The sequence below is a fragment of the Bufo gargarizans genome, chromosome 4 (genome assembly GCF_014858855.1).
Source record: "Bufo gargarizans isolate SCDJY-AF-19 chromosome 4, ASM1485885v1, whole genome shotgun sequence".
Taxonomy (NCBI): Eukaryota; Metazoa; Chordata; class Amphibia; order Anura; family Bufonidae; genus Bufo; species Bufo gargarizans.
This window is the reverse complement of record NC_058083.1, coordinates 364,032,753-364,057,671: the sequence shown is the minus strand read 5'-3', so window position 1 is coordinate 364,057,671 and position 24,919 is coordinate 364,032,753. Positions and strand designations below refer to the sequence as shown.

Genomic DNA, 24,919 nt, shown 5'->3' with positions numbered 1-24,919 from the left:
TCTCTCTTCTACCTCGGTGCTAAGGGAAGAGGAAACCCCTGTGTTGAGAAGGTCCACCCGGATGACCAGGGGACGTCCGCCAGTCCATTTAGGAGACTTTGACTATGCTGGTGGTGTCTCCTCCCGAACAGTTGTTACTAGAAATAGCCTGCTTGACGTGTGTGCGCAAGAATGGACTCCTCCACGTGAGCCCTTGCCTGTTCTACACCCGCAGGAAAATCCTGTGTAGTTCTTTATTATACTTCAGTCAAGGAAAAAATAGACTAACCTGGTTCACCTTAAGTCCGCTGTGCCAGGTCAGCGGCCGTGCCTAAGAAGAAAGAAGACGCCCCTTTTTCTTGCGTCATTTGTTCATCAAGTCGCAAATGTTATATTTTTGTGTGAAATAGTTGTTTATCATATTTATAATGGAATGTTTAAATTATGCATCAGCTTATGTTGGTTCAGCCATGTGTGTGTTACTCACGTTAAAGTCTGGGGGTGTGCAGCATACGGGTAGGCTACCCGACACTGCTAGATTGGAATGTGTATTTCCCTTTAAGCCAGTCAGGCCGGTTACCGGCAATCCTTGTCACAGCCAGCAGAGGGAGCCCCCAGTTCGGTATAAATAGGCTAGGGCCTAGCTCAGGAAGGCAGAAGTTTCTAGACTCAGTGCTGAGAGGGTAGAGTAAGCCCTGTAACCGGATTCCAGATCCGAGGAGAAGGTTCCCCTCCTGAGTCCGTATTCGTAGAAGCAAGAAGGGCATAGTTAAACAGCCTGAAGACCCAGAATAAAACAGAAGGCGAGTCTAATCAGCAAGAGGTACTCAAGGTAACAGAGGAGGTACTTGATAAAGACAGATTCAAGGATACGCCAGAGCTAGGGCATCAGACCTTGGAGAATAAGTCACATGTTTCAGGATCAGTCAGGAATAGAGTGCAAGCCTCCTGTACTACAAGTCCTGTGTTTAACCCTCTGAAAATCACCTTGCTATTTCCGGCCTGTCTGTAACTTATGCAAACCCACTGTCTTCATATGCAAATCAACTGTCTTCAATGGAACTGCGTTTCCACCTATGTCCATGCATGATTACTACTGAAAACCAGTAAAGTTCCAGTTTTGGTTGGCTATCACGTGGTTACTCCATTATTCCACATAACATTACACGGCGTGTCACCGTTCAATTGACACTGGCGTCACGAACATTTATGAACTGCCTGTTCCAGTCGCTGCCCAGATTGAAGACGACAGTGAATCCCAGGTTAGTGGGTTGCCCTGCACTACAAAGCCCAGCATATCTAAGGCTACACTACTGATCCCCCTGGGACACTGCATTTGACTTGATGAAAATTTTATATAGCGGCTTTGATGCTTGGCATCGGAACTTGTACATTTCACTTATCTACATCCATGTCTACGTTACTCAGGCCTCCTTTCGTACATGTTTTCACGCCCGTCACGTTACTCAGGTCTCCTTTTCGTACATGTTTTCACGCCTGTTTACGTCACTCAGCCCTCTTTCTCGTACATATTTTCACGCCTGTTTACGTTACTGAGGCCTCCTTTTCGTACATGTTTTCACGCCTGTTTACGTTACTCAGGCCTCCTTTTCGTACATGTTTTCACGCCTGTTTACGTTACTCAGGCCTCCTTTCATACATGTTTTACACCTGTCAAGTTACTCAGGTCTCCTTTTGTACATGTTTTCACACCTGTCACGTTACTCAGGACTCCTTTTGTCCTTGGTTTCACGCCTGTTCATGTCACTCAGGCCTCCTTTCGTACATGTTTTTTCCCAAGACTGGTTTCAAATCCAGGAGCTTCAAACCATCAGGTATGTCAATCTCTTAAACCTCGGGCACACGCAGTGACATAGCTCATCTCACCTCCCTTTTTCCGGGTCTTCTTAACAAATCACCGAATCCACAACACTCGCACGGTTCCTGGGTCAATCCTTCAGCAGTAACTGTAATCCTTCCAAATTCCAGCATGTCTCATCTGGACAACATGGGGGAGACTTCGTCTATTCCGGAGACCCTTGCCTCAGAGCACGCCAGCGTTACTTCTCTCAGGAACTGGACCATCCCTAGACTAATCGCCGAGCTCAACAAGAGAGGGATACCTTACCCGGCCTCCGCCAGAAAGGCGGAATTATTCAGACTCTTGATGTCCGGCTCATCATCCCCACCCAGGGAGAACGTGTCAATGGCTACCATTCAACTGTCATTGACTCAGTTACATGCCACCCTCAACAACCTGTCCTCTTCGGTCCTGGACGTCCAAAATAGACTGTCAGCAGTGGAATCCAGGCACCTGGCAGTCACCCCTCCAGAGCATCCTTCCGTTCCTGCTCCCCCACCTCAGTCCACCTCCCCAGGTAGTGTTTCCAGCCTCTCCGAGATAGCTCCAGCCCACTTCCTCACAGACAACATAAAAAAAGACATTCTGGAGGGCAAAGACGTTAACTTAGCCGCCATCTTGATAGCCACCCACGACATTGTAGAAAACAAGACAATCGCGTGCGAAAACATTTCAATTGTCCTTAAATCCAGGGACGCTCGGCTGAACAAAAAACTCACCGTTCCCGAGTTTGTCCTGGCTTTTAGCCTCTTTAGGGATATAGTCTGCACTGCCCACCCCGAAAGAAGAGAGGAGTTGGACCTGTACATGTATAGAGTCACCGACCTGGGGTACAAATACGGCGGATCCGCATTCTACGACTACCACCACTCCTTCTCAGCCAAAGCCGCCGCAGCGCTGGCTCAGTTCCAGCGGGTCACCAACTGGGCGTGTCTGGACATGGAGCTTTTCTGCCGGCACTTCGCCGGTTTGAGAGCTCCAGCCTGCAGCTCCTGCCAGTCCATCCTCCACACCTCCGATTGGTGTCCCTCCATCGGCCAACCAGCGGCTCCCAGCAGACCCACGCCCGGCCCCTCCGGCACCCAAGTCAGACACAGCAACACCGACAAATTGGGCCGCCCCATCATTTTCTTAGGCAATAGCCAAATCTGCAACAACTACAACCTAGCCTCCTGTAACTATAACCAGTGCAGGGCCCTACATGTCTGTTCCTCCTGCTTCCGGGCTCACCCCATCTCAGTATGCCCACAAAGAACGGCCAAGCACAAGTGACTAAGCGGGGTCAACGTGGAGCTTCTGGGCAGGTTGCTCCAGAACCACCACAGCCCCGATATGGTTGATTTTTTGCTTTCATGTTTCAGCAAGGGTTTCCACATGGGTCTCATCGCCCTTCCCCAGTCCACCTGGGAGGGTCCTAATTTACTGTCCGCACTTCAGGATGCCGACGCGGTAGATTCCCTCATCCAGTCGGAAGTAGAGAAGGGTTTCCTTATCGGCCCCTTCCCTTACGTTCCTTTCGACTCCTGGAGGATTATCCCCGTCAGCATCGTCACCAAGAAATTCTCCAATAAAAAACGACTGATTTACGACCTGTCCGCGCCTCATGGTTCATACATCCCCAGCCTAAACTCCCTGATTCCGTCGGAAGAATTCTCCATGAAATATTCCTCACTCCAGGAAGCCATTTCCCTCATTCTGTTAGCAGGCAAAGGAGCTTGGTTGTCTAAAGCAGACATAGCCGACGCGTTCAAGCCATTACCCATCGATCCCCAGCTCTGGAAATTCCACGGCATCAAATGGCAGGACAGTTACTATTTTGCTACCCGTTTAACTTTTGGTTCAAAAAGCAGTCCCTGGCTATTTGACCGGTTTGCCCAAGCCCTCCACTGGATCTTGGTCAATCGCTGCAAATGTCCAATGGCACTACACTACCTCGATGATTTCCTCCTGATCGAACCCCCCAGTGTTAAACCATGCAAACTTAGTAACTTCCTGCGCATTCTCAAAGATCTCCAGGTTCCGGTAGCCCCGTCCAAAATAGAGGGACCCGCCACGGTGATCACCTTTCTCGGTGTCGTGCTCGACACAGAGAAAATGGAAGCCAGACTACCAGCCGATAAGCTTCTCAAAATCAGGTCAATCATCACACAGTTCACGGGCTCCCACGTCCTCACCAAACGAGAGCTGCAGTCGCTCCTTGGCATGTTAAACTTCGCCACAAGGATCATGCCCCAAGGGAAAGCTTTCATGTCCGGGCTTCTAGATCTGTTACCTTCAGCTCCTGAGCAGGACTCCACGGTGTTCTTGGATGCCCAGGCAATGGCTGATTTGACCATGTGGAATTCCTTCATTACTCACTGGAACGGGGTTTCCCTGTTTATTCCCCAATGGAGTCCCGATTTCCCCATGGTCTTTTCAGATGCCGCAGCATCCAGAGGTTTTGCGGCCATTTACAACACACAGTGGTTCGCCGCACCATGGCCCGCCGCGATTTCCTCCTTACCCGACTTCCTCAGATCTTCTCCTCTACTGGAGATCTACCCTATCGTGGCGGCTGCTCAGGTTTGGGGTAACCAATGGGCAGATTCCCCAGTTGCTTTCTTCACAGATAACCAATCAGTGGTGGATATCCTCAGTAAAGGGCGCTCCAAATATCCTCACATCATGTCCTTCATTCGCAGGCTAGTATGGCTATCCTTACGTCACAATTTCCACATTTCAGCCAGGCACATCCCGGGCATTCGTAATACCGCCGCTGATGCATTGTCCCGTTTTAACCTTGATAATTTCTTCCAGATCATGCCAGAGGCGGAACCAACGAGTCTTTTGCCTCCGGATTACCACACCCTTCGAATGGATTAGGACATTTCATTTCCACTGCAAAGTCCCTCATGCTCAGCTCTCTTTCCGCCAACACGACCAGGAACTACAGGACCGGTTGGAACATCTATAAACAATTTTCCCATCTCCATCCTAGAACCAACACAGATAAGTCCACATATTTAATAGCCTTTCTCGCATATTGTCACACGCACCTCAAGCTATCCTACAACACCATCAAACTGTATTTGTCAGGGGTTCAGCACCACTCCATGCTGAGAGACCCAGGTAGCAAGTCAGCCTTCACTTCCCCAGTAGTCAAGGCCACCATTAGGGGCATCCTCAGGAACAGCCGGAGCAGCACGCCCAGCAGGCAACCTGTGTCAGGGGAGCTGTTCAGAAAGCTCTCAGATTCATTAGACGGTTTTCCTTTTGGCCTTCTTCCTTCCATGGTCATTAAAGCCGCAATGTATCTGAGTTTTTATGGCTTCTTGCGCCCGGGAGAATTCACCGTAGGGTCATCCAAAACTAAAGGTTTAACCAAAAGCCAGTTAATTTGTCACCCAGATCACCTCGTACTAAACCTACCATCCACCAAAACATCGCAATCCGGGCCGCCTGTCCAAATCAAATTCTTCCAAACCTTCAATAAGTGGTGCCCGGTCCAGATTCTCAATAAGCTATTGGCCCTGCTGGCACATTCCTCCAAGAACGAACCACTCCTACCGTTCAAAGGTACATTTCTCACCACGGCCCGGTTCATCCATCATATTCGCATCCTGGCCAAGGGGTTGGGCCACGTTCCCAAAACCATATCGGGTCACTCCTTCCGCATAGGTGCCGCTTCAGCAGCATCAAAACACAACGTCCCGTGCCACATCATCCGGAAAATGGGCCGCTGGCAGTCCTCCTGCTTCACCCGTTACATTCCCAATCCGCACAAAGAAATCTCCGACGCTTTCTGTAACCTCGTGTTGTAACCTCAATAAACATCAATTCTTCCTAACCGTCTCTTTTGCCCCCTTATAGGCCTACCCTCGGACATGGCTTCAGGCACACCTCAGGCCAGTTATGTCAGGTCACCTGTGGCCACGCAGCCACCATTCGTCCTCTCAACATCCGTAGCCTCGACCACAAATATTAAGGCTGTTCACAGCCTGTAATTGTGGGAGGGGCGGAGGCTTATAAATCCTCCAAGCCTCCCCCCTCTCATTGCGGGCTCTTGCGGTGCCCCACCCTCTTCCCTCCCTTCTCCTTAAGTTTCACCCGGGTAGGCCCCCTTATAGGCCTACCCTCGGACATGGCTTCAGGCACACCTCAGGCCAGTTATGTCAGGTCACCTGTGGCCACGCAGCCACCATTCGTCCTCTCAACATCCGTAGCCTCGACCACAAATATATATATCGATACATTGTTACACATAGATAATACATTATATGAATTATTGATTAACATATGTTGTAAACTAAATATACCATGCAGAGATATATATAATATAATATAATTATGAATATATAAATTGAACTTCATATAGCAGGTGTGCCTCAAGGACATGAGACCTTGTTCCCTCCAGACAGATATGTTTTAGGGAGTTGACTTACTCCTTACAGATGGTCCCATATCTTTTTAGCAATAACTTTTAAACACAATGTCCGTTTATGTTCACAATTATTTTTTTATAAATTGAACTTGCCATGACCTCATCTTGGCTTCCTCAGCCACATAATAGAACTTTGGTTCAGGCCGATTTTATTCTTAAAGGCAATGAGATGAGCATACATTTTGATCATAATGTCATTAGATAATATTGTATACGTATGAAAATGCACAACAAATCCCCCTTCATTCCAAAACGTTCTATAACGTGTGAATGTATTTGGAATGCATAAAAGGGCTTTTCATATGTCTTCTTCTAAAGATTGGGTGCGTGAACCTTGTTTGTACCACAACTTGGCCAAAGTCTTTTTGAATAATCCTATCCAACGCACCACTTGGGTGGTCAATAAGCTCAACCATCCCAGGATCCTGCAAAACAGTATATAAGTTTGATGAATGTTTGTTTTGATTCTCCATCTCCGTATGAACGTTTATTAGGTTCCTTTTCAATGAACTTCGAGTTTCAATGTTTTGATAGAGATAGAATTGGCAACTATTACTCCTGTGGCAATGACAGCGCCTATTACTCTAAAAAATTATAGCGGCTACGATTGCAGAAATGAATCACTTTGGTTTGTAGAAAACGGCTCTCTGGTCAAGGTCTTTCTCGCTTGCTCCAGGAATTGCGTAATCCGTTCTTGGGAATATCTGATGTGTGTCTGGTACCAGGCTTGGATTTCCGGCGACATGATCTCAGACACGTTGAATTGTCTTTCAACGAAAACGCGTGGATCCAGGCTGATGTAGATCTTTTTGGATAGAATCCTCTTGTTCGTCACTATGGATCCTGCGGTGTCCTGCAGCATGATCCCGGATGAAGGACCTGGCACAGCAATCGGCTCGGCGTGGAATTCCTTCCCCAAGATTAGGATGATATAAACGATGGCGATCATCTTAGTCGGCATCTTGTACCTATAAAATTGTATGACACATATGAATACATACATCTTTCACTTTTTATCCTGCAAGAAAAGAGTTAATGCCATCATATATCTTTGATTGGCATAGGTTATTTTCTTGAACAGAGTAAGTTCTCAGTTTTTTTAGAGTTAAGTTAAGAGATGACTAGTCACGGAGGAAACACACATGAGGATGGTTAGTACACATGTTCGTTCATACAATACCAATCCTGGTTTCCGTCTTTAGCTGGAACCGTAAAATCTCTTCACCTCTCTTCATCCCACTCCTTCTATTTTTCGAAGTCGTGAGCTAGGCTGACAAACACGTAACTGGTTAATGTGCACCCATTTTTCTACAAATTCCTCCCCCTTAGGGATTTTTATCTTGTAGACCACAGGTGACAACTTGTCATGACATAAGGTCCTTTCCAGGAAGGTAAGAACTTTCTCTCCTTCACTTGATCCCGAGCGAATTTATAGAGATAAACCTGATCGGAAATTTGATATTCCTTCTGTGTGGTCTTCAAATCTTAGTATGTCTTAGCACTTATCGCGGCTTTCTCTATATTCTTCTGGGCGAATGCAAAAGCATGATTTTCCACATATTGATGAGATGTTGTAGCATTTATTAAATTGTGATCTGTCGTCCGGTATAGCAAATATTGGGGTAACACCATCCTCCTGCCTGTGATCATTTTGAAGGGAGAAAATTTGGTTACTGCGCTTGGGTTGGCTCTGATGGCCATGTGAACCAAAGGCAATTTGATATCCCAGTCCTTACCGGATTCATTGACAATCTTTTTTAGAATGTTCACAATGGATTGGTTGTAGCGTTCCACTCCACCACTAGAGGCTAGCCGATAAGCTATATGTAGCTTCCTCTTTACCGCCAGTATCTCTCACATCTTTGTCATCACCTCACTAGTGAAATGACTTCCACGATCGGACTCGATGCGTTGGGGAAGACCAAACATGGAAAATATGTGGTTAATGAGAAGAGATGCACATACGCTTGAACTGCATGTTTTACAAGGCAAACATTCCACCCATTTTGTGAACAAGCAAGTCACGATTAGCATGTATCTGTTGCCTTTTGATGAGGTTGTTACTGGTCCGATGAAGTCAATTAGGATGTCTGACCATGGCATGGACATCCCCCTTTTCATCAGCGGCGCTCGATGAGTGGGTGTCTGTGGCTGGAATTGAGGACAGATTAGACATCCTTGACAATATGTGTGAACATCGTGCAACATATGTGGCCAATAAGCGTAGTCCCGTAATAATTAGTACGTCAACTTCTCACCTCGGTGACCAGCTGTCGGGGCATCATTGGCGTGTTGTAGCATCAAACCTCGGTATGTTGCGGGCACTACCCATTGCGTGATACCATTCTTTGAGGTCCTAATTAACATTCCATCCTGCAACGAGCATTGGCACTTACCCTTCATCGAAATCCGCAACTCCTCTTTGCCATCGCAATCTTCCGTATTTATGGGACAATTCTGTGGATCTTCAATGTGTTTATATAAAGCACCAATAATTGGATCCCCTTTTTGGCTCATGATGAGATCCTCACTAGGGGAATCTTGGCTACATTGCAACACATTGGCTTCAGTTCCTTTTTGGGCCTGACTTCTTGTTGCATCCACTTGAATAGTTCCCATGAGATCATCCACATCCAAAAATTCTCCATTGATGGCTGCTTGTTTAGCAAGGGAGTCTGCTAGGTCATTTCCTTCCTTGTCCATACCTGGATACTTTGAATGACCCTTTACCTTCTTCCAGTAAATTGTAAGACTGTGGGTAATAACCATTTCATCGATTTCACAAAACATCTTACCATGCTTGACTGGCTTGTTATTGCTTCTCATCATGTTGGATCTTTTCCATCCAGGGAAATACTCCACAAAGCTATTACGAATATAATCAGAATCTGTGATTATGGAAAACTCTTTAATATCATATTTGAAAGCCATTTGTACGGCTTTGTACACAGCAGAGAGTTCTGCGACTTGGCTTCTTTTGGGGGCCAATTCTGTATCCGACGGATATGTCTGGGAATATATTATTCCATGCAATTCCGACACCTGCAACCTGTATACGCTCATTTCCTACATCCGTATGGAAAGAGCAGCCGTCTACATATACATATGGTAATGATTTGTAGTACTCCTCTTCATAAGATTTATATGGGGATGATGATTGTTCCTCCAAGAAATCACTTTCTGGTGACTTACCTCCTTTTTCTGCATTGGAACAATCATGCAGTTCAGCTAATCCTTGAGCAACTGGGTTCTTATTATTTTGTTTATACCTGATCTCCAATATCCATCCCATTAAGGACATCGTCCAGGCGGTTCTCCTGCTGTTTGACAAATTTCCATCCTTGATCTTGTCACTTTGCAAATATTGCAGCGGTTGGTGTGCAGTTTCCACAATGATCTTTTCACCTTGAATGAAGCTCCTGAAATATTGTAAAGGCCCACACTGTTGACAGTAATGCTTTCTCACAACTGTTGAATTTTACCTCAACCAGTAATAAGGATTTGCTGGCATAGGCGATGATCTTGTTCAGATTTTCCTTTTTCTGGAAAAGGACTGCACTCATGCTTTTGTCAGTGAAACCTGTTTCCACGAAGAAAGGTTTTCCACCCTCTGGATATGCAAGGCATGGGGCCTGGACAAGCTTGGCCTTGAGTTCATTCACAGCTTGCTCATGACGCTCACTCCATTCCCATTTCACTCCTTTCTTCAGCAACTGCAAAAGAGGTTTTGTAATTTCAGCATAATTATCTATAAACTTACGGGAATAGTTCATCATGCCCAAGAAGGATCTCAACTCCTTGAGATTAGTAGGTGATTTGGTGTTGATCACTGCATCCACCTTCTTCTGTGGGTTGATTCCATCAGCAGTGATTTCATGATGTAAGAAATTTACCTCGGTACGACACCATTGAGCCTTCTGCAAAGAAAGTTTCACACCAGCTTTTTTAAGTTGGGTTGGTACATGCTTCATTTCTACAATGTGTTCCTCAAAAGTTGTGCTTTTGATTAGAATGTCCTCCACATAGGATAAGGTACCTCGTTCGGTGGCATCAGGCATTGCCTTATGCGTGAACACAGCAAATTCATGGCCCGCGTTTATGTACCCGAAGGGTAATCGGGTCCATGCATATTGTGTCTTTCCAAATGTAAAGGCCAGTTTGTACTGATCCCTTTCGTCCACTTTAATCGTCCAATATCCTTGTGCACAGTCAAGGGCGGTGAAAATTTTTGGATCCTTGAATTTGCGCCAAACACTGGTCAATGTATGGCACGGGCCATCCGGACATGTAAACACGTTTGTTCAATTGTCTTAGGTCCGAGCAGAGACGAAATTGACCGTTGGGTTTGAGGACTCCAAGTATAGGATGGTTGAACGAGCTATGTATCGGACGGATGATGCCCCTTTTCTCCAGATTTTTGATGATCTCCGATAGGGACTCGTAAGCCGCCAGCGGAAGTCGCTATTGTTTGACAAAGACAGGGGGTGCATCAGGATCTGTATGGATACTTGCGACATGCAGGTCTGTTTCCCCACAATCATAAGAATCCTTGGCAAACATGTCCTGGAATTCTGTGAAGAGCTCCTTTAGCTGTTGACGCTCTGACTCGTTGGAGCACGCGTTAGCTATAGAGATTTGCTCTTCCACCCGTTCCTGAAATTCAGGGAAGATTTCAGGCTGACTTAACTCATAAGTTTCTTCAAGCTTGCTGGTTAAATCATTTTGGGTGTAGCGTACCTTATCCTTTCCTTGTTGGCATGACTCGTACTCCTTTTCATTGATCTCCTGGTTAAAAACCAATGATGACTCTTCGATGTGGCATGTACCTTCTTAAGAACTGAAAGGATAAACAGAGTGGATATTGAATAACCCCTCAGGTGTTGAGGAAAAACATTGTTCCAATATTTGTTCTTCTGTTAGGTATTCTGGAACCGAAAAGTATAATATTCCGAATCCATAGCTAGACCAATTACTGTGTTCTTCTGCAGGGATATGCTATGGGGAGCCATGTTATGGATTATCATGTGCAATGGATCCTGATGGATGTTAATTATAGGAGTGGGTTTTACCTGTAGGCCGAGTTTCTGCATCCGGTTGGACAAACAGATCAAAGCGTCTGCGTTCTTCAGAGTTTGTCCCTTTTTCACTTGGATAGGAAGAAGAAATGGTTTACATCCTTCAGGGATTTTAACCTCCTCGGCAACCATGATACTCACGACATAGGGCATCTATTGTCACCATCTCAAGGCTTGCTTCACATCCTGGAATCCCTCTGGGTCTCCCGGTAATCTGGACCAGAGGGTATTATTTACCAGATCAATCTGCACGGCAAATCATTGTAGAAGGTCATTACCCATATATATCTGATGCCGTGGTTCATTCAACACGATGAAAACGTGTTCCGTAGTCTTACTTCCTATAAATGAATGGATAGTCCATTCATTTATATCTTTATCAATTTTGTTCCGTGAGTGTATATATTCAACAATATTATGGATCAGCTGCGTTGGGCTGGGTGGACTACCGGCTGTAGCATGGTCACTGCCCGGGTAACTGCCTGTAGTGCCCATCATTCTGATCAATAATCAATACACAGATTTAACACCACACTGGCTAGCCAAGAAGAAATGTGGAACCTTTCACTATTTGCACAATCAATTAAAGAATTACTCGATCCCGGTGCGGACCTCCATTTACGTCATATATCTTCTATATGAAAGAATCTTCATATAAAAGAGAGGATAAAAAAAATATAAAAATTTATATTATCCTTCAGGCGGACATAAAAATGCCTCTAAGTTCTTTTATCAAGTATCTTAATTTGATTTGTGTAAGCAGTGAAACAAATGGACAATTGTATGTGCAAAAATATATAATCGTTTATTATAAAAAACAAGAATATAGAAACAATACAACTGCAAAACAAATGATGAAGTTACAAAGTAACACCCAAAATGTACCACACGGTGGTGTTAACACACCCCTATCTGATCAGCACAGTATGATTTAATGATTTATGACAACCAGTGTCATACTTGTAACAAACGGACTCATATACCAGGAGAAACTTAGGATCTTCTGTTATCAAACAGGCTATAACAATAAAACACGGATTTACAGGAAAATAACTGGTATCCCTTGACTCTGTTTTCCTATGACCAATCAAAAATATATGATATTAATATGATAAAATATTCAGCTCGGCAATCAGACTAAGGAAAATAACTTTCCAAGGGTTTAGTCCTCTTTTCAAATAATGTCAGATCTTCTATTAACAATATGCATCTTTGCTAAGAGAATAATCAGCATTATGGAGGCACCTAAGACTATATATTCCCACAGTATGGGAACTCTTGGCTATATACCGAGAGAAATATCTTAATAATATCATGAGTAGTAAACAAAATATACGTTACCGGGTCAAAGGCAGACAGAGTTCAGATGGGACCAGTTCTGAAGAACTTTCCTAGTAATCCCCCAAAAAAAGAATCCAAGTTTCTTGTGATAAAGTTTTTCTTTTTGATTGAATGAATGGATCAACGGATATATGGATCTTTTTCCTCTTTCTCTAGTTCTCCCTTGCTACCCAGCACACGTGTAATTATTCCCCCCCTTATCTAAGAATCATCCCCTTTAGGTTAGGGATTCCCAATCAGGTAAGGTGGGTGTACTTGCATGCTAATAACACCATGATGTCATACCAACTCCTAATATGGTAAAGAACAAATAATGAAATAATATAATATTGTCCATCTGCCTCCAGATGGCACTGCGGTATTGCAGATGAACATCACAACTTTTAAGCATTAAAATTAAAAATCTAATAATATGTTTTCAGGACCTTGTTGACCTTTCTATATAAATCCTAGAGGAAGGTCTTTCCCTGACACTTTTAATTACCTATATCCTGGACTTGTTGGAGTTGACTGTCTTCTCCTATCTTTTTTAAATATAGTTTGACTTGATGGAAATTTTATATGGCGGCTTTGATGCTTGGCATCGGAACTTGTACATTTCACTTATCTACATCCATGAATAACTATTGTTTTGAAATGGCATTTACTCTTCCCAGAAATCCAATTAACATAAACTTACTTGTTTCTATACCTTCTACAATACCTTACAAAATATACCATGCAGAGATATATATAATATAATTATGAATATATAAATTGAACTTCATATAGCAGGTGTGCCTCAAGGACATGAGACCTTGTCAAGTAACCTTGTTACCTCCAGACAGATATGTTTTAGGGAGTTGACTTACTCCTTACAGATGGTCCCATATCTTTTTAGCAATAACTTTTAAACACAATGTCCGTTTATGTTCACAATTATTTTTTTTATAAATTGAACTTGCCATGACCTCATCTTGGCTTCCTCAGCCACATAATAGAACTTTGGTTCAGGCCGATTTTATTCTTAAAGGCAATGAGATGAGCATACATTTTGATCATAATGTCATTAGATAATATTGTATATGTATGAAAATGCACAACAATGTGATCGTCGGGACCGGAGCGTGCAGGAGCTGTGTGAAGTTTTTTACAGACCCCGATCAGCCCTGCACTGAGGCTGTACAGCTCTGTATTGCGCTGTACAGCCTCTCTGGGGGGGTGTATTTCTCCTGTAACTGGGGCTACTATGTCAGCCCCAGTTACAGGAGAGATCAATAGTGAGAAAAAAAAAGAGAACGTTACGTAACTGTCCCCCAGAGGTCTTGCATGACCTTATGGGGAACGAAAAGTGTAAAATAAAAAAACAAAGTGTTAAAAAAAAAAAAAAAAGGTTTCACATGTTAAAAAAAAAATTCCCCAAGTAAGGAATAAAATAAATAGAAAAAATTAAATAAAATGGATATATTTGGTATTGCCGCCTCCGTGAGGGTCGGCTCTATAAATATATCACATGATCCACCCAGGCCGATAAACACCATAGAAAAAAAAATTAATTACAACTGTCAAAAAAAGCAATTTTTGTCACCTTGCATCACAAAAAGTGCAACACCAAGTGATCAAAAAGGCGTATGTCCCACAAAATGGTACTAATAAAACCGTCACCTCATCCCGCAAAAAATGAGCCCCTACATAAGAAAACCTCAAAAAAAAAAAAAAAAATATATAGCTCTTAGAACATGGAGACACTAAAACATCATCTCTTTGGTTTCAAAAATGCTATTATTGTGTTAAAGTTAAATAAATAAAAGTATACATATTAGGTATTGCCGCGTCCGTAAAAAACAGCTCTATAAAAATATCAAATTACCTAACCCCTCAGGTGAACGCTGTAAAAATAAATAAATAAAAACTGCTAAAACAACCAATTTTTTGGTCACCTTTCCCCATAAAGTGTTATAATGAATGATCAAAAAATCATATGTACCCAAAAATAGTACCAATAAAACTGGCACCTAATCTCCTAGTTTCCAAAATAGGGTCACTTTTTGGGAGTTTCTACTGTAAGGGTGCATCAAGGGGGCTTTAAATGGGACATGGCATCTAAAAACCATGTGGAGTTCCTTTTCTTCTGCGCCCTGCCGCGTGCCCATACAGCAGTTTCTGTAAACCGCAGAATCTGGGTAATAAATATTGAGTTTGGCTGTTAACCATCGATGTGTTAAAGAAAAAATTGGATAAAAATGGAACATCTGGCAAAAAAGTGAAATTTAAAAATTTGATCTCAATTTTCATTTAATTCTTGTAGAACGCCTAAACGGTTAACAAAGTCTGTAAAATCGGTTTTAAGTAACTTGAGAGGTTTAGTTTCTACAGTGGGGTTATTGATGGGGGTATCCACTATGTAGGCCCCACAAAGTGACTTCAGACCTGAACTGGTCCTTAAAATGTGGGTTTTGGCAATTTTCTTAAAAATTTGAAGAATTGCTTCTAAACTTCTAAGCCTTCTAACGTCCTAAAAAAATAAAATATTTCCAAAATGATGCCAACATAAAGTAGACATATGGGGAATGTTAAATAATAAATATTTTATGAGGTATCACTTTCTGTTTTAAAAGCAGAGAAATAGAAATTTAGAAAATTGCGAATTTTTCAAGATTTTAGGTAAATTTGGGATTTTTTCATAAATAAAGGTGAAATATATTGACTCAAATTTATGACTATCATGAAGTACAATGTGTCACAAGAAAACAATCTCTGAATGACTTGGATAAGTAAAGGCGTTCCAAAGTTATTACCACATAAAGTGAGATATGTCAGATTTACAAAATTTGGCCTGCTCAGGAATGGGGCAAATGGCCCAGATGGGAAGTGGTTAAGCCAGTTTGGTCCTACACGAATCTCAGTTACCTCATCCTCTAGCTTGGAGTAGGATTTTTCTTCCTTGGAGCTCCGTATGCCATCAAGGATCTCAAAACCAGGAAAAGCCTAAGTCCAGATAGTCTGACTCCCTGTTTTTATAATCTACTTGGAGAGGAGCTGGCTTCAACCATCATTCAGGCATTTAACTCAATCTCAAAGGATTGCCCTTTTCCCCACCAGGCACTACGAGCTCACATTACAGTCCTTCCCAAACCAGGCAAGCATGCTTCCCAATTTGCCAATTACTGACCTATCTCTCTACTTAATGTAGACTTAAAGTTATATGCCAAGCTTCTGGCCCTGCGACTGCACCCACACATTCCTAGATGCATTCATAGGAAACGGGTGGGCTTTGTCCCGGGTAGGGAGGCTCGTGATAATACCCTAAAGTCCATGGGTTTAATAGCTAGCGCACAGCTGATGAAAACACCCTTATGCCTGCTCACTGTTGACGCGGAGAAAGCATTTAACAGGGTTAACTGGCAGTTCTTAGCGGAGACACTGGTTTATATAGGTCTGGGAGATGGGATGATAGACAGGATTCTCGCGCTCTATTCCTCTCTGTCAGCACAGGTCCGAATCAATGGCTCGCTGTCAGACCCCTTCACCATACAGAACGGGACTCGCCAAGGATGCCCCCTTTCACCATTCATTTACATCTTAGTTATGGAGTCTCTGGCTAATGCCCTTAGAGCAAACCAGAAAAAATAATGAAGAAGCAACACCACCCATCCCAATCCGGATAAAAAAAACTGATCGTTGAAGAGTAGTTGGTGCATGCGGGTAGAGATCCAGGCTAAGGGTCCCATTCAAATGTCCAAAGTAAAAGAATCCGCAGCACTCGCCAATGTGGTGAAAAACATTTGGTTGTTTTATTCAAATAGCGGCATAATCACAGCTGTGATTATGCTGCTATTTAAATTTAAAAAAAATAAATAAAAAAATTTCACCACATTGGCGAGTGCTGCGGATTCTTTTACTTACAGCAAACCAGTCCATTAAGGGAATACAAATGGGCAAAACCAAACACAAACTGTCATTGTTTGCAGATGTCCTCCTTTTATATTTATCATCACCTAGGCTGGGTCTGCCCTTGGTCCTCCGAGAATTTAAGCTCTTTGGATGTCTCAGCAACTTCAAGGTGAATATCCAGAAGCCACCCAACTTAGGGAAGCATTCTCCTTTCAATGGACTTCACAATCCAATAAGTACTTAGGTGTTCACCTGTCTGCAAATCCTTCCAATATTTAAAATTTTAATTATAAACCCGTACCGAGATCCATTGAGTTGAGTCTCCAGAGGTGGTCCTCTCTCCAAATCTCATGGTTTGGCAAAATCAATGCTCTTAAGATGGACATTTTACCCAGAGTTCTGTATCTATTTCAGACAAGGGATCTCTCAAGAATTTTTTGCCCGCCTCAGGAGACTTACTTCTCAATTCATATGGAAAAGCTCTAGGGTGAGGCAAAGCTATAATCTGCTGATGCTTCCAAAGACCTCCGGCGGAGTGGGCCTTCCCAACTTTCTCACATATCAGAGCTGCGATTGCGAATTGTGTCCTTGACCTTCTTCATAATTGCTCTACGAAATTGTCATGCTCTAGCATGAAATGGCGCCACACTTGCCATCAGGTATTTTTGGGCTCCCATCCTCTATACAAGCTCAGTTGCCCCACCCTCAACCTTTACCACTCATGCTTTCTTTGGCAAAGTCCTGGGGCAAGTTTGCATCTAAACTTAATCTAGTCACAACACCAGGCTATCTTACAGTCTTAACAGATCACCCAGCTCTGCCTCCGGGCCTCAAATTGTTTCTGACCTTTCAATCCCTGATTGCGAATTGTGTCCTTGACCTTCTTCATAATCGCTCTACAAAATTGTGGGTGGAGATAGAGCATGTAACGGCGCCACACTTGGCATCGGGTATTTGTTTTGGCTCCCATCCTCTACACAGGCCCAGTTGCCCCACCCTCAACCTTTACTACTCATGCTTTCTTTGGCGAAGTCCTGGGGCAAGTTTGCATCTAAACTTAATCTAGTCACAACACCAGGCCCTCTTACAGTCTTAACAGATCACCCAGCTCTGCCTCCGGGCCTCAAATCTTTTCTTACCTTTCGATCCACGAGTGGAAATTTAACTAGGGTTATAGACCTTTACAACAGTAATGGCTTACACCCTCTCAATGATCACACCTTCTACCTCATTCCCCCGGACGTAGGGGTTTCTCTATTTCCAACTATGCAACTTCATTAATTCCCTGGCACCTGGATGAGTTATGCACCCCTCTATCAAACTTTGAAAAACTGTGTGTTGTGGACTCGGCACCTGGACATGCTATCTCACTCATTTACAATTTACTGAACATTGGGGATGGGGCAGTCAGTGCTTCGCCAACAGTCCCTAGGTTCATTATCACTTGGGAGGAAGAAATAGGCACCACTCAGTGGAACAATGTAGTGGATCTATATTATTTACTCATAAATCATCAGTGTCGTCTAGACTGCAGGAACTCGACTACAAGATACTGACTCGGTGGTATAGACACCGATAAAGCTATGTCAGTTTTATCCTTCTGTACCCGATACCTGCTGGCGTTGTTTGGAGGCGGTTGGCACAATGCTTCACGTCTGGTAGTATTGCCCGGGGGTGGCTCCTTTGTGACGAGATGTATTCACCTTATATAATTCCCGTTACCGGTCTACTATACCTCCCTCGCCAATCCCTCGACAATCCAAATTGAGCAAGCAACCAGTGTCATTGAAAAGCCCCTCTCAGTCCACGACTATAGCCTTCACATGGGAGGGGTGGACTTCAATGACCAGATGTCTCCGTATTTAGTTTCCCGACGCACCAGACGCTGGTATAAGAAGGTGTCTGTATATTTAATTCAATTGGCTCTGTATAATAGTTTTGTTCTCTACAGTAAGGCTGGGAGAACAGTATCCTTCCTCAAATTTCAGGAAGAGATCATCGAGAACCTCCTGTATCTGTCACCACCAGACATCTGAAAAGCTCTGACAGACGTCCTTCAGAACCTCCACCTTGAGGTTCCTTTTGTTTTGCTTTCATGTTCTCATGTCGTTAGCCTCTCAGCTGTCCTATAGTTGCACTGATTGCATCCCTTTAAATCCCTTCCCATACTGCATCACTTTGTGGTTTATATTACTTCCTGGAGTGTGTGCATGCTGATCCTACTACTGAGTCTTCTACAGATAAGTTTTGTTCGTTCATTTGTGTTTTCCTGTTTGCTGGATCCCAGGTGACCCTGACTCCCTCCGTATCAAGTGTAGGGAGCCGGTGGTCGTGTCCCCTCACTATTATAGGGTGTTTAGGTGTTATACAGTCGAGGTACGAGGATATGCGATCATCTACCATTGGGATTTTCGCATAGGCTGAGCAGTCAGGGAGAGAGCCAGGTCTGATGCAGGGCTCTCCCTTTTGTTCCTTAGTTTTGGATCCAGTCAGTCGGATCTTTATTTTGTGTCTTCTAGTTTTCTGTACACCTTCCGTGACAGTATCCAGGAGGTTCCGTGGCCCTATCCACCAGAGTAGTTAGCCGTCTACACGAGCGACATTTCCCCAATGTCGTTGCTGGTACCTCAACCCAACCGTCACCCCGAAAAAGATGTTGTGTCTGTAGCAGGAGTGGAATAAGGCGTGACACCCGCTATTTCTGTCCTGACTGCCCTGACCACCCTGCCCTATGCTTAGGGGAGTTTTTCCAAAAGTACCACACACAGGTACACTTTTCATAGGGATCACATCTCACAGGACAGGTACACAGGGCTATTAGGGCCCATTCACACACAGCTGCTGCAAACCTCTCCTTTCACCTGGGACAAAGTGCATAATGCACTTCGCCACATCTTTGGGCGATTTGCGCTTTGCACATTGTCCCATGGGGAAGGAGAGGTTTGTCCTATAAAGGTAAAAAACACCAGTAAGCAAAAAAGTTAACGTTCAGTTCCAAAAGTTAAATAAAGTTTATATGTTCTGTTCAAAGGTTATTATAAAGTTAATAAAATTATTGCGTTGCGGCCTGGTTCTTTCTTTTTTTCTTTTTTTTTTTTTTTACCTTCCAGGTGGAACAACCGATCAGCTAGCTGCAGCACTGATGTGCATTCTGACAGAAGCATTGCGCTGCTGTCAGATTACACACAAGTCGGTGTATGCGGCGCTGCAAGACGAGATTTCTCCTCTGCAGTAAAAGATACGTTTGCCGAGGCATATGAGCCGAGGAGGTGGCGGTGTTCATATGCTTTGGCAAATACTTTGTATATACAAAAAAATAAAATAAATCCCAGCAATGATTTATTCATCCACATCGATTGATGTGAATGGAGAAATCGGGTTTGCCAGGGCATATGAGCTAAGTGGGTATGGATGTTGGGCGGAGCTCCTATGTCCTGGTAGACGCCTTTCCCCTCCTTTTTTTTTGGCAGAGATTTTTTCATCCACATTGATCGATGTGAATGAAGAAATCTGTGCCGTTCATTTTTTTCTTTCAGCCCAGGGGCTGAACGGAAAAAAAAAAAAAATCTCATTACCTGTATGCTCAATATAAGGAGAATAGCAGAAACTCCTAATGCTGGCCATACATGTAATGATTGCGGAGACCCTCAAATGCCAGGGCAGTACAAACACCCCACAAATGACCCCATTTTGGAAAGAAGACCCCCCAAGGTATTCGCTTAGGGGCATATTGAGTCCATGAAAGATTGAAATATTTGTCCCAAGTTAGCGGAAAGGGAGACTTTATGAGAAAAAACTTTAAAAAAAAATCTATTTCCGCTAACTTATGCCAAAAAAAATAAAAAATTCTATGAACTTGCCAGGCCCCTCATTAAATACCTTGGGGTGTCTTCTTTCCAAAATGGGGTCACATGTGGGGTATTTATACTGCCCTGGCTTTTTAGGGGCCCTAAAGCGTGAGAAGAAGTCTGGGATCCAAATGTCTAAAAATGCCCTCCTAAAAGGAATTTGGGCCCCTTTGCCCACCTAGGCTGCAAAAAAGTGTCACACATGTGGTATCGCCGTACTCAGAAGAAGTTGGGCAATGTGTTTTGGGGTGTCATTTTACATATACCCATGCTGGGTGAAATAAATATCTTGGTCAAATGCCACCTTTGTATAAAAAAATGGGAAAAGTTGTATTTTGCCGAGATATTTATCTCGCCCAGCATGGGTATATGTAAAATGACACCCCAAAACACATTCCACAACTTCTCCTGAGTACGGCAATGCCACATGTGTGACACTTTTTCGCCGCCTAGGTGGGCAAATGGGCTCACATTCCAAAGATCACCTTTTGGATTTCACAGGGCATTTTTTTTTACAGATTTTGATTTCAAACTACTTATCACGCATATGGGCCCCTAAAATGCCAGGGCAGTATAACTACCCCACAAGTGACCCCATTTTGGAAAGAAGACACCCCAAGGTATTCCGTGAGGGGCATGGCGAGGTCCTAGAATTTTTAATTTTTTGTCATAAGTTAGCGGAAAATGATGATTTTTTTATTACAAAGTCTCATATTCCACTAACTTGTGACAAAAAATAAAAACTTCCATGAACTCACTATGCCCATCATGAAATACCTTGGGGTTTCTTCTTTCCAAAATGGGGTCACTTGTGGGGTACTTATACTGCCCTGGCATTTTAGGGGCCCAAATGCGTGCAAAGTAGTTTGCAATTAAAATGTGTAAAAAATGGCCGGTGAAATCCGAAAGGTGCTCTTTGGAATGTGGGCCCCTTTGCCCACCTAGGCTGCAAAAAAGTGTCATACATGTGGTATCGCCGTACTCAAGAGAAGTTGGGGAATGTGTTTTGGGGTGTCTCTTTACCCATGCTGGGTGAGATAAATATCTTGGTCAAATGCCAACTTTGTATAAAAAAAATGGGAAAAGTTGTCTTTTGCCGAAATATTTCTCTCACCCAGCATGGTTATATGTAAAAAGACACCTCAAAACACATTGCCCTACTTCTTCTGAGTACGGCGATACCAGATGTGTGACACTTTTTTGCAGCCTAGGTGGGCAAAGGGGCCCACATTCCAAAGAGCACCTTTTGGATTTCACAGGCCAATTTTTACAGATTTTGATTTCAAACTACTTCCCACACATTTGGGCCCCTAAAATGCCAGGGCAGTATAACTACCCCACAAGTGACCCCATCTTGGAAAGAAGACACCCCAAGGTATTTCATGATGGGCATAGTGAGTTCATGGAAGTTTTTATTTTTTGTCACAAGTTAGTGGAATATGAGACTTTGTAAGTAAAAAAATAAATAAATCATAATTTTCCGCTAACTTGTGACAAAAAATAAAAAGTTCTATGAACTTACTATGCCCATCAGCGAATACCTTAGGGTGTCTACTTTCTGAAATGGGGTCATTTTTTTGGGGGGTTTCTACTGTCTGGGCATTGTAGAACCTCAGGAAACATGACAGGTGCTCAGAAAGTCAGAGCTGCTTCAAAAAGCGGAAATTCACATTTTTGTACCATAGTTTGTAAATGCTATAACATTTACCCAAACCATTTTTTTTTTACCCAAACATTTTTTTTATTTATCAAAGACATGTAGAACAATAAATTTAGCGAAAAATGTATATATGGATGTGTTTTTTTTTATTTTTATTTTACAACTGAAAGTGAAAAATGTCATTTTTTTGCAAAAATTTCGTTACATTTCAATTAATAACAAAAAAAGTTAAAATGTCAGCAGCAATGAAATACCACCAAATGAAAGCTCTATTAGTGACAAGAAAAGGAGGTAAAATTCATTTGGGTGGAAAGTTGCATGACCGAGCAATAAATGGTGAAAGTATTGTAGTGCAGAGGTGTAAAAAGTGGCCTGGTCATTAAGGGTGTTTTAGCTAGGGGGGTTGAAGTGGTTAAAAGCCGCAGCATATCAATTTATTTTATTTTTCCTGACTGGATTTTCTATTTACTTCAATGGGGACAGTAAAATCCGCATGCGGAATATCCACACCATGTAAATCCGCGCCGATTGATGCAGATTGACCACACAGAGTTCCCTGCGGATTTCGGTGTCTGCACATAAATCCTAAATGAGTGCATTTACCCTAAGGAGTTGTCCAGTTTAGATGAAAGGGCCTTAAACCGACAGTGCCCCTGTATAATTGTAGACATGGAAACTTTTCAGGATGCAGGTGCATGTTAGATGTTTTAAGCCCCTGGAGGCTATTTTGTTTAGTTAAAATAAGATAATTCACCAAATGATTTTACAGATGAGAAATCTGTAAAGCTTTTTTGTGCACAATCATTTATAGCATCATTGGCCTTTTTTGACAGTGAACTTAAATACATTGGTAGAGGTATTGGTTGTCACAGCAGGTATACAGATGACTTGTTTGTCAGCTGTTAGATGTTATGTGAATGTGCATGGCCTTGCTTTTGTCTGTCAGTTACCGTAGTCACTTTTTCTGTCCAGATTGTTTAATCTGTTGGTTAGCCTCGTTTGATATTTCTGGCCACAAAAATTGAAACATGGTTGTCCAAAAGTGGCCCTTTCCTTTTGGTACTATACAGTTTCCTCATAATGGTTATTTGCAACTAATATGTCCTGTTTTTCTCCTAGTCTACCAGTCTGTACACAACTTTTGATGAGGTAAGTTTGTATGCTCACTAAAAAATTTAATTTCTGTTGTTAGGGTATTTATTTCTCGCTAATGTTAACTAGAGAGCTGCATTTATAGCTCTGCTGTTGTGTCATTGTGAACTGACAAGAACCTCAACTTCTTATGAGTTTTTGTGATAATGTTGTGGTATGGTCACTGTTGTAAAGACTACAGTTGCCTGAATGTATATGACTAGATAACAAGCTCTGCAAAAACCCTGAATGAGCAAGGAATGCCTTGAATATGGCAGTATTGTGATTGTAGTTTTGGACTATAATATGGACTGTTGTAACTATGGATCAGCACAACATAAGTAATGAAATGCATTTACAAAATCACTACAAACTTTGCAGAAAAATTCTAAATGTAGACTGTAAAATGGACTGGCTTACTATTCTAAACGCATTTTATTAAGACCTCCTTAGTCTGGATCATTAAATAAATGAATATACCTAATTCAAATCACCTGGTGTATGCTGCCTGAGCTGCGGGAAACCCTGATTCCATGGATATATCACTTACAAGGTTTCTAACCATGATTTAAAGAGACAGGGGGCACACCAAATAATTCAGGGAGTGCAAGGGGTGGTGCAACTGCATATGACAAATCACCTGACCCAAGAGAGAGTCAAAAAGAGCCACCCCATGAATGCACATCCAACAATAAGAGATTAAAAATGTATATAAAGTTTATTAGACACAACAACAGACACGCATTAAAAAATTGTATACAATATGGAACAAAGTGCGGTATGCAATAAGATAAATGTAACCGACACACACAGGTCCACTGGATTACCACAAATAGATGTTTCTAACCATAGTACTTTAAATAAAATAAAAAAACTTCATATGCTGCAGCATTGCTAGTCGATTCGGCGATGAGCATACAGTGCAATGTAGCACCCTATATTTATGTGCTGTGACACTCCCTGCCCACCAACTTCCTCAACGTACTATGTAAAGACAGAAAGCTGCAAATTAGTGGCAGCGTGAGCACAATGCCGTGGACTGCCAACACTGCAGCAAAAAAAAAATGTGGTTCACAGATCTTCTCTTTATGCCAGTGCAGGCTATTTTCTGCATGCTAAAAGTTGCTAGCTGAGCTTCACGCCTGCTAGCTATTTTTTGTAAATTTTTGGTGGTTGATAGAATCTTGTCTTTTCTTAGATTTTGGCAAAGCTTTTAAGTGATGGATCTCATAATCTTTTGCCTTATAATTTGGGAGAATCAGCTATGGTAAGTGTTTTTTTTTTTTTTTTTTTTTTTTTAACAATGTATTGTATTCTGCTCTTTCTCTTCATACTTTTACTTCTAACTTCAGGGATATCTCTCCTAACCCTGGCCCATAATTTTCTAATTTCAACCCCTTCCCCAGCACTCCAGATGGCGACTAAAATGGTCGCCAATGCGGCTTAAAATTTGCAGATGGCGACAAGACTTTTTAGCCTTGTCGCCATTTAGGACCGGGCTGCCGCGCTGTAGCTGGATATTGCGCTGGGGCATGGGCATAGGTGACGCGCTTTCATCTCAGACTCCTAGAGAAACAGACAGGAATGGAGTTGAGGTGAGTCTCCATGGTGCTATAACAGGAAGAGGCAGAGCCCACGTGTCTCGACAACTTAGCGGCGGCCTCGCTTTTTGGCAGTGTCGGGAGCAGCTTTCAGCCGGGGTGTGTGAGGTGGACGATCTTAGCGGTAAAC

General features: G+C 42.9%; 1 protein-coding gene across 6 annotated transcripts in view; it reads left to right on the top strand.

Annotated features, from left to right (window-relative positions):
- ERMARD (ER membrane associated RNA degradation) overlaps nt 1–24,919 on the top strand; it is a 294,895-nt gene that overhangs the window by 151,102 nt on the left and 118,874 nt on the right. For all 6 annotated transcript variants that reach the window (XM_044290348.1, XM_044290351.1, XM_044290345.1 and 3 more), the window contains 2 exons: nt 23,177–23,206; nt 24,387–24,455. In XM_044290348.1, the coding sequence (XP_044146283.1) occupies nt 23,177–23,206; nt 24,387–24,455 (99 nt within the window). The remainder of the gene's footprint in view (nt 1–23,176; nt 23,207–24,386; nt 24,456–24,919) is intronic.